This window comes from Siniperca chuatsi, linkage group LG17, assembly GCF_020085105.1.
Source record: "Siniperca chuatsi isolate FFG_IHB_CAS linkage group LG17, ASM2008510v1, whole genome shotgun sequence".
Lineage (NCBI taxonomy): Eukaryota > Metazoa > Chordata > Actinopteri > Centrarchiformes > Sinipercidae > Siniperca > Siniperca chuatsi.
The window spans coordinates 27,555,560-27,574,632 of record NC_058058.1 but is presented as its reverse complement, the minus strand read 5'-3'; the positions used below and the strand labels follow the sequence as shown (position 1 = coordinate 27,574,632).

At 39.8% G+C, this 19,073-nt stretch overlaps 2 protein-coding genes across 6 annotated transcripts in view; one reads left to right on the top strand and one right to left on the bottom strand.

Annotated features, from left to right (window-relative positions):
* Positions 1 to 371: 371 nt before the first annotated feature.
* On the bottom strand, positions 372 to 12,584 carry ppp1r11 (protein phosphatase 1, regulatory (inhibitor) subunit 11). Of its 5 annotated transcripts, none has more exons than XM_044172340.1 (4): positions 12,469 to 12,584; positions 12,223 to 12,336; positions 7,661 to 7,769; positions 372 to 4,595 (listed from the first exon to the last, which is right to left on the bottom strand). In XM_044172340.1, exons 2-4 carry the CDS (start codon positions 12,298 to 12,300, stop codon positions 4,411 to 4,413), a joined length of 372 nt encoding a protein of 123 aa, XP_044028275.1. In that variant the 5' UTR covers positions 12,301 to 12,336; positions 12,469 to 12,584; the 3' UTR covers positions 372 to 4,410. The 5 variants fall into 5 exon arrangements, with proteins under 5 accessions (XP_044028275.1, XP_044028274.1, XP_044028273.1 ...); XM_044172339.1 differs by having other exon boundaries at positions 12,422 to 12,555; XM_044172338.1 differs by having other exon boundaries at positions 12,223 to 12,537.
* The window catches only part of vars2 (valyl-tRNA synthetase 2, mitochondrial), a 92,088-nt gene continuing 83,100 nt past the window's right edge, over positions 10,086 to 19,073 (top strand). The window contains 2 exon segments of the mRNA XM_044172331.1: positions 10,086 to 12,165; positions 13,244 to 13,439. Of these exon segments, the coding sequence (XP_044028266.1) occupies positions 13,257 to 13,439 (183 nt within the window). The 5' untranslated portion in view covers positions 10,086 to 12,165; positions 13,244 to 13,256.

Here is a 19,073-nt window from a genome sequence, read left to right as displayed (position 1 = left end):
GCTAAAAAAACATCACTGATTTATTATCACTTTATGAAGACGATATGGACATTGTGTTACATATTCTGCAGACAGAGCACAAACCAATTGCCACACCTTGAACCTGAGGCTTTTAGGGGGGATCTGGGGCCACAGGGTTGTTTGTTTTGCCCATTTGGTAATCCAGCCTTGGTTCAGACTGAAAAGGGAGATCAGATCACCATATCATTTTTAGTATTTATGCTTCACTGCAGATATGAAATGGATTCAAGTCTATCACCCTCTCTCACCCAAATTTTTTTTGGTGAGAAGAATTTCTCTGCTATATCCTTAAAGCCACAGTGTGGACTGTCACACTCCTTTGTAATATATAACACACATCTGTAAACCAGTTTTATCACAGTTCAAAACTTTAATTCAGATTATATCTGCTCTCATTATGTTTAATAGTATATACAGAAAGGTGCATTGCCAGTACAAGAACAATGTACATATGTAACAATGTCAATGTGTATAGATATATAAAGTAGTGGCATAAATGAACTGAGTGTAATATCCACACTGCTGTCACATAACAAACATGGTCTGAAACTGTAGAGGATGATGATGGGGCCTGTATCAGGTGAGTTGTGGTCATAACAGACATGAGAACAAAGCCTGGGCCAGCAGTCATGCACCTTCACCTCTCCTTCCCTGTTCGCCACATCGGCTGTGATCCAGTCTCTTTTTACCTCACATAAATAAAACATGTCAGTCACTCTGCAGAGCACAGCAGGAAAAGCACAACCCATCGTCTTTAAATAGAGTTCATAGAGTCAAACTGTAATTTTTTATTTTTTTTAAACAACCAACGTGCAGCTGAATGTAATGGGAACCTATGGGGGCTTCATCTAAAGAGTTAATCAAATAAGTACATTAACAGAAATGAACTTCTCTTCTTCATCCACACTGGTGTTGCAACTCAACCATCACCCATTCTGACTTCACTCATTACCATCCTATGCAAAGAATCAACACTTTCTTCTGATGCAAAAATGTCATAATTTCTAACATTGTCCAGTGGATACATTGGATTTATCTAAAAATCAATCAAGCAAATGAAAACCAGCAGAGGATTTAGAAGTTGAAAATACCAGCACGCTTCTGTTAATGAGGTTTCATCAAATCCACTGCTGTCACAAAATTAAAAGACAAATACAGATTGATCTGTAATCAATCATTACAGCAAACTGACAATTACAGCTCTGCAAAAACAATCAAAGGTTTAACGTCAAAAGCTAAACTGGCAGCCTTTGACTTTAGGTGACTGATTTTGACAGAACAAGAAGACCGTTTTGTCTAATGTTTTGTTTGAAGCCACAGAAATAGCTCACTACCCCGGCCCCCATTCTTCATATGTAGTTCAACTAATCTAGGTTTACATGATGTTAGCCAGATAATGTAATCTAGCCAATTCTTATCCAGCTAATTCAGTTCTTCCAAAATAGGCGGAGGATAGATTTTTGAATCTTACATAAAGTTATCTCATAACAGCAAACTATTATTTTGAAATAAAAGCAACATTAGAGAAAAGAAGTAGGAGTCAGCACAAGTATTACTGGCTGGCATGATGGTGTGGCTACAGAATGGCTGCGCATATTTGAGCTTTCACACATATTCTACAACATATTCTAACTATAGTAAGAATACTGGATTTTTGAGGCCAATACTGATATCAATATTTGAGTTTAAATTTTTTTATATATGAGCTAATAATGTGTCTGCAGATATAACTATGAAATTACACTTTAACCTCAGACTGCCAAAAATAATAATAAATAATAGGAACTAAAGGCACTCTAAAACAAGAAATGATTTTGTATGACCGATTTGTTAACGGTGTTCAGTAATCTGACTGATTGATCATTTTTAAGATAGTCTCTAATTTAATATAACTGACTGCTTAAGTTTTGTGATTCCATTGTTTTACTAACAGAAGCTTTAAGCAGAATTGATCCCTTTTGCTCATAGTAATAACAACCAAATCTGAAGTTATTTTTTAATGTAATGATTTTATCTTATTGTATTTTTAGCATGCATATGTACATGTTTATTGATATTAACATTGTGTATTAAACTGTGATTATTACACCAACAATAATGTATATGTTTTCTTCTAAACAGTTCTAACAACATTCAGTAAAGGGTTATTTCAGAGACGTTTGGATGTTGAATAGTATACTGTATTGCATATATTACCTGCTTTTGCATGTTCAATTGACCTGCTGTGCTCTGCCTAAAGACTCTCAGTGTTACACAAGCAAATAATTGGAATCAATTAATTGGAAGTGTACCAACTGATGTTGTTCTTCCCAGAAAACCTTCTGAAGATTATTAGGAAATTACGGGCCCAAAATGAGCCATCATTTGGATTTGAAAAATCATTCATGTATGAGGTTAACCTTGAAAAGGCTAGCACATGATCCATTTAACTGTGAATGTGTTTAAACTTTTTTTAACCTTAAGGGTTTGTCGATCGCACATCAGCTCCACATAAAATGAAGGTTTGTTTGGAAGAACTGAAAAACCTGCAGTAAGACATCCGATTTGTTTGTAGAAATTGATCCCATATATAGGTAGTTTACTCTTATTTACTCTCTATTGTCAAAGTTTTGAATTACACAATGATGTTTTTTCCCTCAAAAGGTTTTAGTCATGATCCAGCAAACTGTGAGTAAGCTGCACTTTTGCAGGTTTGGGCTTAAGGTCTTGTTGCTATGACAACAGCTCCAGATAAACTTTAAAACAGGTTTTGAAGAAATCAAGGTTTGTGTTAAATCATCAACAATTAAATCAAGTTAATTAAGTTATCCACATATGAAGAACAGCGCCCAGGGCTGGGTTCTCTAATCTGATTATTTAGGCCTACCAGAGCATACTGATGCTTAAAACGTGTGTAGTTATAATGTAATTACAGTCTTGTGTGTGTTCTATCAGCAATCGTCACAAAGGTTGGCATTAACTTTCAAACTGAACTACAAATGAGAAACAGCAATGCTCACTCAACTAAATATAAAAGTGAGATCTTTGTTGGTCTCCAGTTTTTCAATGCACTCTATTCTAATTCTCACATACTGGTTTGTAATTGCAATGCTACTACACAGACTGCGGTCGACTGCATGTCAATTATTAGCAAATTTAGAATTAAGACCAGCAAATAAATAAAAAACAATGTGCTGTATTATATACAATTAACTCTGCTGCTTGGTCAAAAGGAAAAGACATAGCCAGAGAACATTTTATGGCCTCTCTACGACAATCTCTTCAAAGCTCCACATACATACTGTATGCTGCGTTCCAGAGATGCCTCACAGTCAGAAAGTCCAATATGCTGCTGGGGAAAGTGCAACGTGACTGCATTTCCAGCTGGATTTACAAGCATGGAGTCTGGGCAAAGGTCTGATTGTGGTGACATCATAACTAGTGCTTTTATGTATTAGCTAATTCAGGACAAATCAGACACTTTACATCACTGCTGCTGACCATTTTCCAAAGCATACTGCACTCTGCCAGGTGGTATAAAAATCATGCTTGTGGAGGCTTGATACTTGCTTGGCTTATGTAACCCATAGTTTTTTATTGTTGTAAAAAGTTTAGTTACCATTGGGCAGTAATACAGGTGTAAGTGCAGGCTGATGACTGACAGAAAATTATTTGATAATGGTATGAGTCGTTTAATCAGCAAAATTTGCCAATATATTTATATATTGGCAAATATTTGTAAAGTGAAAATCTTTGGGCTTTTGGACAACAACTCTGACAAAAATAAAAGCAAACATGATATTCACTGTGATGGATTACAAACCTTATTTTCATAGCACAGTGAAATGAATGGAAACCCATGGGTGCCTGGAAAATAGGAAAGCATCTACCAATTCTACCATCCTATGAAATGCTTTGGAAAATGCTTAGCAGTGACGTAATGCATAGTGTGTGTGATTTGTAGTAAAAGTGCTAAAACATGCAAAAAGACTGGTATGGCCATTTCTATTATTTTGTTATCATCACATGTCTCCTTTGTGATAAAGAGTTTAAAAGAAATTTTAACTTGAAATTTGAAAAAATGTGAACTTGTAGTTATCATTCCATGTTACATATGTCAGTTGGCACAATACTGAGCATGCTTTTAGCTGTTGAAAGGAGAGCAGGATTTTCAATTAGGCTAATTCAATAATCCATGTTGCTCTTTGTTTTTCAGAGCAGCAGGGCAGAGGCTGTAATCCTGCTCCAGTAGCTGGGAGCTTCTGACTCATGACTGGAACGCAGCATCAGGTCTGCCTGGACCTCAGTGGTGGAACTAAACTAAAAAAAAAAAGAAAGAGTGCAGTTTTGTAATCCGTCATTGTCGTAGTGAGAAACGACTCAGACCCCACAATCAGCCTGCAGGGCTAATTAGTGGGTGTGTGACACTCCAGAGTTCGGGGGCACTGTGGTCCCCCCTCCCCCTCTCTGTTCATGGCCTCTCCTGCCGTGGCCCAGGATACAGTGAGCACTGCCGCACCCTTCATCATCATCGTCTCCCTCGCTTTCAGAGGACGACTCTCCGAACTGTCGGGGCTTTTCATAAATACAGCAGCCTGGAACACAACATACAGGATTAGGACAGACCCAGGTGATCTACATCTACAGCTGATGCCTTCACTGACTCATTGTAAACTCCCAATTCTCAGTTTGAAAATCAAAAATACAACATGACACCTTGTTCAAACATTTCTGGTCAGAAACAGTAACTAAAAATGGAAAGTGTGGTAAAAATAGCTTTCTAGCTGCTGTGTGATTTGATAAATCAGGTTGTGCAGCAGGAGGATGAAGAGGCAGAGTTGTGTATCAAGGAGGTTATTTACATTTTAATGTGCGTCAAGTCTGTGTATGCAAGCATGGAAGAAGATTAAGGCCATATGAGAAATTAATTATTTGAAGTCTGATAATTCAATTCTGGGGAAAAAGTCAGAATTCTGAGAAAATAATTTTATGTGATTAAACCCCCATTTTTTTTTTTGCTTTTTTTGTTTTCACTCCTTTAATGTACAGGCTTATGGCATTGTCACTACATGTCTTAACTACTTTATGCATGTCATATATTGTTATATGACGGGCGGCTGCGGCTTAGTGGTAGAGCGGGTCGTCGACTAATCGAAAGATCGGCAGTTCGATCCCGGCTTCCCCCAGCCCACATACCGAAGTGTCCTTGGGCAAGACACTGAACCCCAAATTGCTCCCAAGGGCTCTGATGAGCAGTTGGCACCTGCCATCAGTGTATGAATGTGATATGTAGTGTAAAGCGCTTTGAGTGGTCAGAAGACTAGAAAAGCGCTATACAAGTACATACTGAAAGTATTCACAGCGCTTCACTTTTTCCACATTTTATGTTACAGCCTTATTCCAAAATGGATTAAATTCATTATTTTCCTCAAAATTCTACAAACAATACCCCATAATGACAACGTGAAAGAAGTTTGTTTGAAATCTTTGCAAATGTATTAAAAATAAAGACGGAAAGAAAAAAAATGAAAAAAATCACATGTACATAAGTATTCACAGCCTTTGCTCTGGCTGGGCCACTCAGGGACATTCACAGAGTTGTCCCGTAGCCACTCCTTTTTTATATTGGCTGTGTGCTTAGGGTCATTGTCCTGTTGGAAGATGAACCTTCGCCCCAGTCTGAGGTCCAGAGCGCTCTAGAGCAGGTTTTCATCAAGGATGTCTCTGCACATTGCTACATTCATCTTTCCCTCGATCCTGACCAGTCTCCCACTTCCTGCAGCTGAAAAACATCCCCACAGCATGATGCTGCCACTGTAGGGATGATATTGGCCAGGTGATGAACGGTGCCTGGTTTCCTCCAGACATGACGCTTGCCATTCAGGCCAAAGAGTTCAATCATTGTTTCATCAGACCAGAGAATTTTGTTTCTCATGGTCTGAGAGTCCTTCAGGTGCCTTTTGGCAAACTCCAGGCAGGCTGTCATGTGCCTTTTACTGAGGAGTGTCTTCCGTCTGGTCACTCTACCATACAGGCTTGATTGGTGGAGTGCTGCAGAGATGGTTGTTCTTCTGGAAGGTTCTCCTCTCTCCACAGAGAAACGCTGGAGCTCTGTCAGAGTGACCATCGGGTTCTTGGTTCCCTCCCTGACTGAGGCCCTTCTCCCCCGATCGCTCAGTTTGGCCGGCCGGCTCTAGGAAGAGTCCTGGTGGTTTCAAACTTCTTCCATTTACGCATGATGGAGCTGTGCTCACTGGGACCTTCAATGCTGCAGAAATGTTTCTGTACCCTTCCCCAGATCTGTGCCTCGATACAGTCCTGTCTCAGAGGTCTACAGACAGTTCCTTGGACTTCCTGGCTTGGTTTGTGCTCTGACATGCACTGTTAACTGTGGGACCTTATATAGACAGGTGTGTGCCTTTCCAAATCATGTCCAATCAACTGAATTTACCACAGGTGGACTCCAATCATCTCAAGTATGATCAGTGGAAACAGGACGCACCTGAGCTCAGTTTGAGTGTCATGGCAAAGGCTGTGAATACTGATGTACATGTGATGTTTGTGTTTTTAATACATTTGCAAAGATTTCAAACAAACTTCTTTCACGTTGTCATTATGGGGTATTGTTTGTAGAATTTTGAGGAAAATAATGAATTTAATCCATTTTGGAATAAGGCTGTAACATAACAACAAAATGTGGAAAAAGTGAAGCGCTGTGAATACTGTCCGGATGCACTGTACGTAGGGCAGTTTTTATGATTTTACGCAGTTTGAAATGATTTGAGTTGTTTGTCCACAGGGTTGCACACAATAAATATGTGCATATTAATGGTTAGAGCAGTATCGGCGTTCCAGGGATATATGAACCATGCTGTTGGGACATTCTGAACGTTAGTATTGTAAAAAAAAAAAAAAAAAAAAAAAAAAAAGAATGCTGTGGTTCTGTTTCGCTTATTTCTATTTGAGATTTAAAAATTTTTGAACTTCAGTTCCCATCATGCTTTGGGTGATCCAAACCGCAAGTATAATGTTGCCAATGTCATGGAGTCAGTCCTGTGGGCTACATTTGCGCCCTGATTTTTAGCCCATATGATTTTTAGCCCATATTTATTTACATTTTGGATAATCTTGACCATAAAAACTCATGCTGCATTAGCACTCTAACCATGGATGTACAGACAACCATCACTGGATTGATTTGATTGAAAGAGTTTCCCCTCGGGGATCAATAAAGTATTTCTGATTCTGATACTACATTCAACCAACAGTAGCATGCTGATTCCAGAATGTGTCATGCTGCAATGTAAGCAGAAAAAAAAAGGAAAGCAAAAAAATAAATAATTAATAAATAAATAAAAGGTCAGTGTATTCTATATCGTTTCTTGTCATATTCTGATTGGTTGATTTGCAGATGTGGGTTGTGGCAGCAGTCACACAGTGAGATATAGGACCACTGTTTAGGACTGACGATGTAAGACTGTAAACTTTTGTCTGACAGCCCAAACATCACACTATGTATAGGGACCTTTAGAAGTGTGGATAAAAATGTTTGACAACCTATAAAATGACAATATTTTAAACAGCATTTAAAAGCAGAAAAGAAAAGTAACCACTGCATTAACTGCATTTCAGTGTGTTCTGATAAGGAAGATGAACTCACACTTTGAAGACCTTCTTCCCAGGTGCTCATTGTCGACAGTGTCACTGGACCACTCCACCTTCTTCTCAGTCTTCCTCTTCCTCAGCTTGATTGTCAGGCTTCGTCCCTCCTGTAACATGTGAGAGGTCTGCTGTGAGATACTGTGCATCAAATGTAAACTAGGCATAGTGGTTAACTGTGTCATCACACAGCAAGGTCCTGAATCCAAACCCAATAAGAACTGTCTCTAGGACTTTCTATGTCGAGTTTTTATGTTTTCTCCATGTCTGTGTGGGTATGCAAATGTTCCCATTACCTGCTTTCCTAAAAGCAATGCATATCAAGTACTACAAAACGCTCAAGGCTCTGGCTTGCAGTTCATGAAGATGGGTCCAGGGCAAATGCAAATGATGATGCAAAGGTATAACTTAAATTGTTGTTGGGATTTAGAATGGTTAAAGGGGCACCAAACTGTGTAGGTGCAAAAAAATCAGAATTATCAAAGATAATTATAAATAACGTTAATGAATAAAGTCCTCGGAGGCGCCCCCCTTCTTAAAGAAGAGAAATGACAAGGCCAATCAATTGATTGAGTCTCATAAAATACACCAAACTATCAATTTGAAACGCTGATTGATAATTAAATGAATAACTATAACCGAAATTACCACCAATAGCTAGTAGGTTGAAGGATATGGAGTTCAACATAGAAGAGGTTGGCAAATTACTCACTCTTTTGCAACATTAAAGAAACCGGCACAATTATACACAAGCATTTATTAAAAGATAAACAAAGCAAAAAAACAAAACAAGTGTTTGTGTGTGTGTTTCTAAAATGGCTGCTTGGATCCAAGATAGCGTCAAACAAAAGAAATCTAACTCAAAATGGTGGCTGGGCTGAGCAGCGGCCGCATGGCTAGACAAAGAAAGGAAATTCAAAATGGCAACAGCCATGTATGTTAAAGAGTGTGGCTCTGTTAAAGGTCAAATTGAAGTGTACGTGTGAACTGTGTAGGATAAACGGTGCCAGGTTAGAAAGAGGATAGTTAGTTGCATGCAAGACCCTGTGTCTGTGTGAACATCACTTAGCATGTGGCTACCAAATAACCTAACAGTGAAAACGCATTACAACAATAACACTCAATGAACCCAATCAATACATATACCTTCACAAACGTTACACAGTCCTGTGCTTAGCCAAGTACACTGTTAAGCTATGTGAACCTATGTAATGCCCAGTTATAGGTTCAGTGGTTATGTTACCAGTCCGTAAAGGAAGAAAGGTTGCTTTGAACATGCGGCTGTTATTTTCTGGCGGTTCCGTTGGAATGAGCCAGGCAGAGAAGGATGTTGGTTCCGATCGAAGGAAAGTCCTTGCTGTACAGATGGAGGAACCATCGGCGGTGTAGTTGCCATTGGTGCTAACGACTGTTGCAGAAATCTTACATAGGTCCTTGTATTGCTTCTGTAAGAGAGAGTTTTCAGTTCTGCTGTGTGTCTGCTGTTAGCAAGCCACATGCTGAGAGGGAGACAGCCACAGCTGTCTGCTGCAGTGAAGGATTCCAAGAGAAAGAGAAAGAACAATGGCCGCGGACCCCCTTTATTGACCTGGTGACATCCCGGTTCACAGGTCAGACCAATGGGAGCTGAAACCTAGGCCCATAGGAGGAGTTCACACCTCCTAGGATACTGGAAGACTGAGTTCAATGGCTCTCCTTTGTTTACAGAACAGAAGAGCATGCAGTCTCCTAATAGAGCTCAGTTCAAATCCCACAAATTAATGAATTTAAATGGTGGAGTGCCAGTGATCCTAACATTGTAAAACCTAGAATTAGGTTGTAAATGGTAAATTATTTGGAAGCAATATCTGTAGTAAGCGATCAACAACAGGGAACATTCAGGACCACTGTTCCCTTTAACACTAGATCCACCAGGAGTCCTGTATACCTAAAGCTGCCAACGTGTAAAATTTACCTGCTATTAGAATGCATTGATTTTGTGATTATCTGTGCTACACATTGCTCAAACACACTTTGCACAGACATTTAGCACCTTGGCTTTGCATCCCAGCACTTCAGGCACTTACAGAATGTTTTATTGTGTTTGCATTCTGTCTTCACCATACAGGTCATTTGCTCCTGCGCTCTTCTGTGAAGGGCACGTCCATGCACGGTGGCTCTTTTGATACCATCCACTCTGCGCTGTTATAGTCTGAATTTAATTGCAGCATACAATTTTGAAAAAATAATTAACTATTGCAGTAATATTATAGGCCCACATGATGACCTGGTGATGATAATAATAATAATAATAATAATAATAATAATAATAATGATGTAGAATACATGCACGGGTGTGCATCCAAACAATTCCGCATACAAAAATATTTATTGAAAAGAAACAATTCTAATCAATTCCAAAATTCTAAATAGATTTTTACCCAACGAAAAAATCTATAATTACTACTTTTGCTAAACAATAGGCCTACACTGCGGTCGAAAACTACTCTCCGCAGGTCAAAAGCCGCACACCACCTGAAGGGGGGGGGGGCAAAACACACCTGTGTCAGAGGGAAAGACTACTTTAGACTAACTCTATTTCATAAATGTTTATAGGCTACATTTGATAATTTTAGTATAACAGCTTTGCCTGATATTTTTAACAATAGGGGGTGCTACATAACACAAAGACTGGGGGACTTGAATATTGAAACAAAGTTACATACAATCGAAATAACAGCAGCGGGTAAATTTTACCCGTTGGCGGTTCTAGTGTTAAGCAAATAGTTTGGTAACCTACTGTACAAGCTAATTTATCATCTTGAACATGTGCAGCAATATCTTGATCATCTTGTCAATCACTGCTCCATTAAGTGGATATCAGTGGGTTTGAAAAGATTTGTGGCAAATAATATACCACATGGCCCAAAGTATGTAGACACATGAACAAAGTTTACAAACACCTGAACATTCCAGCCACATGTAATATTTGAACATGTGATTCCAACACCATTGGCATTAATGTGCAGCGATAGCAGCCTCCACTCCTCTGGTTTCAGACTTTCCATCCGATTTTGGAACCTGGCTACAGGGATTTGCTCCCATTCAGCCGCAAAAGTATTGGTGACGTCCAACACTGATGTTGGGCAATAAGGCCTGCCATACAGTCGGCCAGAGTTCATCCCAAAGCTGTTGGATGGGGTTGAGGTCGGGGATTTGTGCAGGCCAATCAAGTTCTTCCACACCAAACCGAGAAAAAGATTTCTTTATGGACCTGTGCAAGGGGGCAGTCATGTTCAAACAGGAAAGGGCCAAACAACTGTTGGCACAAAGTTGGAAGAACAGAACTGTCTAAAATTTAATTTCACATTATTGGAACTAAGGTGCAAAGACCAAACCAGAAAAAACAGACCCAGACGAGAAGCACGTGGACGGGGTGTCCACATATTTTTTTACTATATACACTAACATGTATTGTATACATGATTGTTTATACTGTAATTACTGTTTTTTCAGTGCCCTCAATGAAGTGCATATTGCAGGTCTGAATATAGATAGATATATAGATACAAAACATGTGTTGTCAAACACAAGCACTAACATCAAAGAAATAAAGTATGCCCTTTTAAGCATGTGCATGCATAAGTGTGCAAATTGCAGTAAGGTGTGCAAAATGAATAGAATTATGTTACAAAGATGTATTGCACTGTGCCAGAAGTTACGAAAAGGTAACTGTAAGTTCAGTTAGCAAGTCCAGTAAAACCTCAGCAGCCTCCCAGTCCACTGAGAGTCTTCAGCTGAAGAGCTTCTCTTCTCAATCTGCATGTCGTGACGGGGTGGGAGACGTTGTTCAGGATGCTAACCAACTTGTACAGCATCCTCTTCTCCGTCATCGCCTTCAGAGAGTCCAGCTCAACTTCTCCTCCAATCACTGACCAGGCCTTCCAAACTAGCTTGTTAGCTTCTCTTGCACTCACGCTACAGCACACGGCAGCATAAAAGATAGCGCACACAGCATCTTGTTGCAGACGTTGAAGCCTCAGAGCCTCCGCAGGAAGTAGAGCCGGGGCGCTGGCCCTTCTTGAACTGTACACTGTGTTCCCAGCCCACTCTAGCCTGTGATCCAGGCGCATATGTTATGTGCTATTGATGTTCTTATTGCTGCTTTACGTGGTAGTCTGGTTTTCATACCGGTACCAACAGGAAGACCTGAGTTCAATACCTAGTGTGTGCCTAGGTCCAGATCCATGCCTGAACCTGCTCCAGGGAACCGTAACCTGGCGTCCCAATCAGAGGAGTTAACGTTACTGTTAATGCATAACGTCATATTTTGCACATACCAAAATATACAGATGCTGTAATGTCAATAGTAGCGTACTTAGCTAACATCCTAACGAGCACTGCCATTTTAGGAGCTTAACGAAGCTTCATAAGGGAGGCTGAAAGCCGTGTTATAATTTCAGGCAGATAACATGAACGCTGTCTACAAGTAGCACGGCCACATTGGTGCTGAAAACAACTGAACGGGTTCGTATTCTGCTGAAACAGTCAAAACGTCTTCATGACAAGCCCTACATCATTTACCTGCTGGGGCGGCGGCGGTGTGTTAGTCTGAACAGTCTCCGTTATCGTCTCACTTGATGTCCCGGGAACCTCCGCCATACCTGGAGCTGCTTTGCTAACGCTACCGTTAGCTAGCTTTAAGATATAAAAGAACCGGAGTAGGCCGTCAAGTGATAGACAGTGTCTGTAATATAGCGTTATGATAGCTACAATGACTGACCTTGGTTCGTTAAATCACAAACAGTATTACAATTGAAGGTTGTTCACCTGAAGATTAAGAGGTGTTGACCACTTTGGTGAGATGTGGCTAACACAAAGTCAAGTTGCAAAATGAGTTAGCTAGACCAAAAACGGAAGTTTAATGTTTTCACGTTAAAACGATTATCAGCTTTCTGAATCATGATGTCTCACAAACAACAAATAAATACATAAATCACGCCAAACCATTGTTATGTCATAATATTATATATGAAATTATTCAGCATTTAGGACATTAATATCTCATTATTGGTGAACATTGTTTCCATAAATTGTTTTATTTCTAAATGAAGGTAGGATGCTTTGTTTCTTTTTCGGTTCAGCTTGACAGCAGTAGTGTTGTGGCGCTGTTTGCCAACCGCCATAAAACATCAGAAGAAGAAGAAGTGTTGTGGGGAAGAGATTTCCAGACGGACAGCGACTATTTCCTGTTGTCCCTTCTAGCAGTCCGACAACAAACAACATCCTCATGCTGAGATAAAAGAAAAAATATATTATATCAGAGTAATATGAAATGACACAATTGTTCTACGAGTACATATATTATATAATGACGTAGTGTTTACATATTAAGTATCAACATTACAGAAATGTACGTTCGTGGGTTTTCAAAGACGAAGCTAAGTTAAGCTAAGTTAAAAAAGGTCGTGGCTGGCATGCCTGAGCACTCAGTGTATTGATAAACTTACTTCACGTGTAGCTAATTTATTAGCTAGCTTATCTGAATCAACAGCTGACTTTTACACGATATGACTGTGATTCTGTGTGTTTGTTTCTTTCGCAGTGTGTTATTGAGGATGTGGAGGTTAGGTCGTGTCCTGAGGCTGACAGGGAGAGGAGCAGCCCGACTCTGTTCCAGCAACCAACCAAAACCTTCATCCTTCTCTTCATCTAAGTCAAACTCCTCTTCACGGCCCCAAGCTGAGAAACAGAGGCGTAGACGAGAGAGGGAGAACGCCATACTGTCAAGTCAACACAGTGTAAGTAAACAGTTTGAACCTAAGCAAAACATATGGAGTCTAAAATTCTGAATGACATCTACATCCAACGGGTTCATAAGTAAATAATATTATAGTGGTAATAACACTGTGTTTGATAGAGCGATACTGAGACTGTGGAAGATAATCTTCCTCCTGTGATTTTGTAAAGACATTTTAGGTCTAATTGTGTAATGCTGCACCCATTAATGACCTGTCAATGCTGGTGTATCACTAAGGTGAAAAGCCTGGAATACATGATCAATCTTATGGTAATGTTGGGTTAGTACTTTACCCATAAATGTAGTCATGATAAAGGGGTACTCCAGCAATTTAGTATTGCACCTCCATCAAGATTGGGGTCTTACAAGATACAGATAAAAAAAAAACAATGGTCAAAATCTGTGTAGCAAGAGGCCAAGATGGCCTGACTTTTAGTCGCTGGTATGGGTGAAGCACCTAAAACACTGGATCCTACACATTCCATAATACAACTTGATAGCGTCTTTCATTAGACAATTCCTGCTTTGTAACCGGCTTTCTCTGTTAATCCCCACACCTCCAGTTTGTAATGCAGGCTCTCTGATTTGTGGTCTCCAAACCCAAACTGAGATTATCCTAAAGCCATCACTATGACATCATCAAGGTTATTTTCTCAAGGTGTGGTCACATTACGTTCAACAAAACTGCCCCACATTCAGGGATGGGATGTCACCAGTCTGATGTGGGTAATAAATAAATATTGAGCAGAGTGATCACAAACTGTCAGTGAGAGCAATGCTGCATTTTGTTGTCTGGTGGTGTAATGTTACACTATCAATCAATCAAGTTTATTTGTCACATGTAATCATATAAGATACAACATCACAGTGAAATGTAATCCTGCCAGTTCCTTTAATTTGTGCATTTAAAAGAGTTTAAATAGAATAGGAATAGTAATAAATATATGTGTATGATTGGGGTGTTAAACGCTGAACTGTAGTCAATGAACAGCAATCTCACATAGCTCCCTTTCTTGTCCAGGGGAAATAGGGTGGTGTGGAGGATGTGTGCTATGGCGTCTTCCATTGATTGGTTAGGATGGTAGGCAAACTGTAGTGGGTCCAGTGTGCTGGGTAGTGAGGAGCAGATATAATCCTTGACCAGCCGTTCAAAGCACTTCATCACCCTGCTTGTAATCAGTCATAGCTCTTAGACCCTGCTACATGCTTCTGGGATTGACCTCCTGGAATTCTAGTTCCTATTCGTCCCTTAATCCATTTTTGCTTTCTTTACTGCTCTTCTTACATTGTAGGCTGCTGCTTTATAACTATCGATGTTTCCAGACTGCAGCCCTAACTTCTAGGCTGTAGTGCGTGTGTTTATGGCATCCCCGAAGGTTCTGGTAATCCATGGTTTTCTGGTTGTGGAGTGATTTAACTGTGGTTTTGGGTACAGTTACTTATGTTGTTTTACAAATTAAATCCACCACAGACTCAGTGAATCCATTGATGTTATCGGTGATGTCGACGGTGGTGTCCTGGAACGTGCTTCAGACTGCGTAGTTTGTTTACATACTTTGACCTCAGCAAGATGGCCACATGGTTGCTTATCCTGAACACCGGTAGCGATTCTGCGATTCTGTAGCCATTTTTGAATGGCATGTAGCAGTGATCCAAAGTGTTTATTCCCTGTGTGGTGCAGTCAGTATGTTGATGGAAGTCAGGCATAACCTTCTTAGGTTAGCTTGATTGAAGTCTCTAGCAACAATGAGCGCAGCATCAGGTCTTTGCAAATATCTGACAGGGCAGCCTCTGTACTCGCCTGTGGTGGAATATAGACCACTGTGATAATGACTGATGTAAATTCCCTCAGTAGAAAGTGTGGTCTGCAATTGATTGACAATAACTCCAGATCAGGTGGGTAGGAGCGGGATAGCATTTTGATATTCCCACTGCCACTGGTGAGTTGACCATTTCCCTATCCTGATGAGTGACTTGTAGTCATGTATTATCATTATCCAATATATTCACAAAAAGTGCAATTAATATTTGTAAAAATAAACATAAAGAGCATAAATGTGCATAAATTTAGCAGAGCTAATGGACAGGCGCCTTCTAGAACAGAAAACCATGGTGATGAAACACTCAAGAATAATTACTCCATTTCCAAACAAAAATTTGTGACAAATTCAGTCAAAATGGAAGGAACAAGACTGTTAAAGGAACACTTGGGCCATTCCGTGTCAGTTCAGATAGAGGTTTTTGTTTACATTTTAGATTTTGTTCAAACTTTATGTATATGCTATTTGACACCAAAAAATAGTATGTAAACAGTTTTACTGAATTCTGAGAATTGTATAATTTTTTTGCTCCTGGGAATTTTGTAATTTTCGCACCCTAAGAAAACATCTTAGGCGGGAAGCCATTTTTAGGATTTAATATTTGCAGACATATAAATCCTAGCCACGAAATTTGGTAGGGGCACGGACAAAACGGAGATTTTTCATTACTGGCCCTTGAAAATGGGAAAAAATGCAAAATGGATGATTTTTGGGCCTTAGGCAGTCCCCCAAAGTATATACATATGGACGTTCCCATACTTCCAGCTAAAAATACAGTGTTTGATTGATGTTATACCAAATGTACCAAACATAAACAGAATCCAATATATATTTATATATATATATATCTTACTACGATGCCAAGTGGCTCACACTTTCCAGAAAGCTAATGCGCACTGTAACCATGACGATGGAACTCCTTAGTTTTGACTTTACGTCCAAACTAGTTAGGTTATGCCACAAGTAATCCTGGTGCAACCAATAGTAGCTGATTTAGTTACACCCTTTAAACCCTAACTTAGGAGAGAACTTACACATAGCTGGTGCAACCCAGTGCAGAAATCTGTTTTTATGATCTGTTTCTGAGTCTAGCAGCTATCATAGCCAGAGATGGAAAGAGTACTAGAATATTATAGTCAAGTTAAAGTACTGTTACTTAAAATAAATTTTACTCAAGTAGTGTGTAAAATTCAGTTGTAAAGTCAGTTGAAATGTAAACGTTACTGCATTACATTTTGGAAATAACTGGTGATATTTGATGCTACTGTTAAATTGAAGAACACCTTTAGGCTACAATTGCATTAAACGTCAATCCAAAAACACAAGTGGAACAACATCACAGCCACTCAGCCCTGATGTCCAAACCAATAATAAATATAAAAATAAATATAGACAAATTTTGCAGCCTGTGTTTACCACTTATTATCAATTATAAATACACATCAGCCTTCCTCTGTATAACCTCATTAGAATTAACGAGAAAAGAAGTCAAAACTCAGACAATTAAACACAAATGACCAACAATAAATAAAAAGAGCTGTGGATACTGCGGCAGGTGCTAAAAGCAATATTAGGCTACGGAAATGAACTAAGTGCCACTTTAACACCAGAATAAAACATCACCAAAGCAGACAAAACAGAGATGTATGAACAATATAAACTCCACAGTGGCTGCAACAACAAACACACATATTACAGTTTCTACACACGGTGCACACACAACACTTTGTTGCTAGGCAATGCAGTGGTTGTCACCAGAGGATCCACCATGAGCATTTTAGCATTTAGCCAGACCCAGCATTGCACCTGTTGGTCACGCAACATCTTGTTTGTATTTGATTTGGGTCACTTAGCATACTCACCAGGTGGTGCATCAAATCAGTGATTGATATTGGTAGATGCAACCTTTTTTAACTGTGTGCAGAGTGCAGAGTGTCTGCCTTGCCCTCCTGCAGCCACAGACACACCAGCAGCTTCTTCTCTGCTGCAGCCGCTGATTTAACACCTTCCTTTTCTCCTTTGAGGGCGACCTGCACCCACCAAAAGGTAGCGCTCTAGGCGACAAGTAAACGTATTGTCTCAATTCCGGTCTGGATCGGTCTTTGTGTGTTACCAGTAGCGTATTTTTGCTGCTCTAGCTCATTACAGTTAATTTTGTTTGATTCTTTATTGTAGTGACTAACTATCTGCTATACATTTAAACGTACACTAGTTCTGCTCAAGCACTCATAGCTCTCTCCTTCTTTTAACGACTTTCTCGCTAATCCCACAGTTTACATGCAATTCCGTTTTGCTAGCTACATTTCTTTAGCTTAGCAGCTAGCAATGGCTTCTCTCTCGCCCTCTCACTCGGCTGCTCTCTCCTGCTCGGTGTGTCAAATGTTTAACTATTCCTCTGCCTCCTTTAGTGATAATGGTACATGTAATAAATGTAGCTTATTTGTAGCATTGGAGGCAAAGCTTAGTGAATTGGCTACCAGAGGTAGCTCCTGTTAGCTGTTTTAACAAGTTCTCCCCACTCAGCGACACACCCGCTGAGACACCAACTCTGATTATTGGCAGCTCCATTTTGAGAAACGTGAAGTTAGCGACACCAGCAACCATAGTCAAATGTATTCCTGGGGCCAGAGCGGGTGGCGTTGAATCCTATTTAAAAATGCTGGCTAAGGATAAACATAAATACAGTAAGACTGTTATTCATGTCGGCGGTAACGACTCCCAATTACTCCAATCGGAGGTCACTAAAGTTAATGTTGAGTCTGTGTGTCCATATGCAAAGACAATGTCGGACTCCGTAGTTTTCTCTGGGCCCCTGCCAAACCTGACCAGTGATGACATTTTTAGCCGCATGTATTCATTCTGCTGCTAGCTGTCGAGGTGGTGTCCAGCAAACGATGTGGGCTTTGTAGATAATTGGCGGACTTTCTAGGGAAGACTTGGTCTGATTAGGAGAGACGGCATTCATCCCACTTTGGATGGAGCAGCTCTCACATCTAGAAATCTGGCCAAGTTTATTAGTGGACCAAAACCATGACAACCCAGAGTTGAGACCAGGAGGCAGAGTTACAGTCCTACACGCTTCTCTGTGCTTCCAGAGCAGTTACCCACCCAAAACTCCTTACTGATGGTGTCTTTACCCCGACCACTTTAAATTAATAAAATCAAAAGTTAACAGTAGAGGAGTTATACATAAAAACCTAAACAAAACAGAATAGGAGGATTAAATGTGGACTCTTAAACATCCACCCATTGTCATCTAAAGCTGTACTAGTGAACGATTTAATATCAGAGTAATGAATCCACTCCACCCAGTCATATTAATACTCACATTCCTCGAGGCACCGGCCGAGGAGGTGGAGTTGCAGCCATCTTCGAATCAAGCCTATTAATCAACCCTAAACCTAAACTAAATTATTACTCATTCGAAAGCCTTGTTCTTAGTCTTTCATGCTCAACCTGGAAAACACAACAATTCTATTTGTTATAGTGTACCGCACTCCTGGTCCTTATTCTGAATTTGTATCTGAATTATCCGAGTTTAGTCCTTAAAACAGATAAAGTAATTATTGTAGGTGATTTCAATATTCATGTGGACGTTGCAAATGATAGCCTAAGTACTACGTTTATCTCATTATTAGATTCGATTGGCTTTTGTCAATCCTTCATTATCTGACCATTATTTAATAACTTTTGAACTCCTATTACTGGACTACACGCCATTAGGCAAAAACTCCTACTCTTGATGTCTATCTGATAGTGCTGTAGCTAAATTTATGGAAGCAATCCCATCTGCATTTAATTTGGTGCTATGTCCC

What these genes read in the sequence shown, in the direction of transcription:
- ppp1r11 (XM_044172337.1), bottom strand. Translation starts at nt 9,157, where the DNA reads ATGTGGCTTGCTAACAGCAGACACACAGCAGAACTGAAAACTCTCTCT. An exon ending in CTTTCTTCCTTTACGGACTG is followed by an intron (nt 7,770 to 8,902) that starts GTAACATAACCA and finishes CACATGTTACAG; the next exon opens with GAGGGACGAAGCCTGACAAT. An exon ending in GGGAAGAAGGTCTTCAAAGT is followed by an intron (nt 4,596 to 7,660) that starts GTGAGTTCATCT and finishes GTTGTGTTCCAG; the next exon opens with GCTGCTGTATTTATGAAAAG.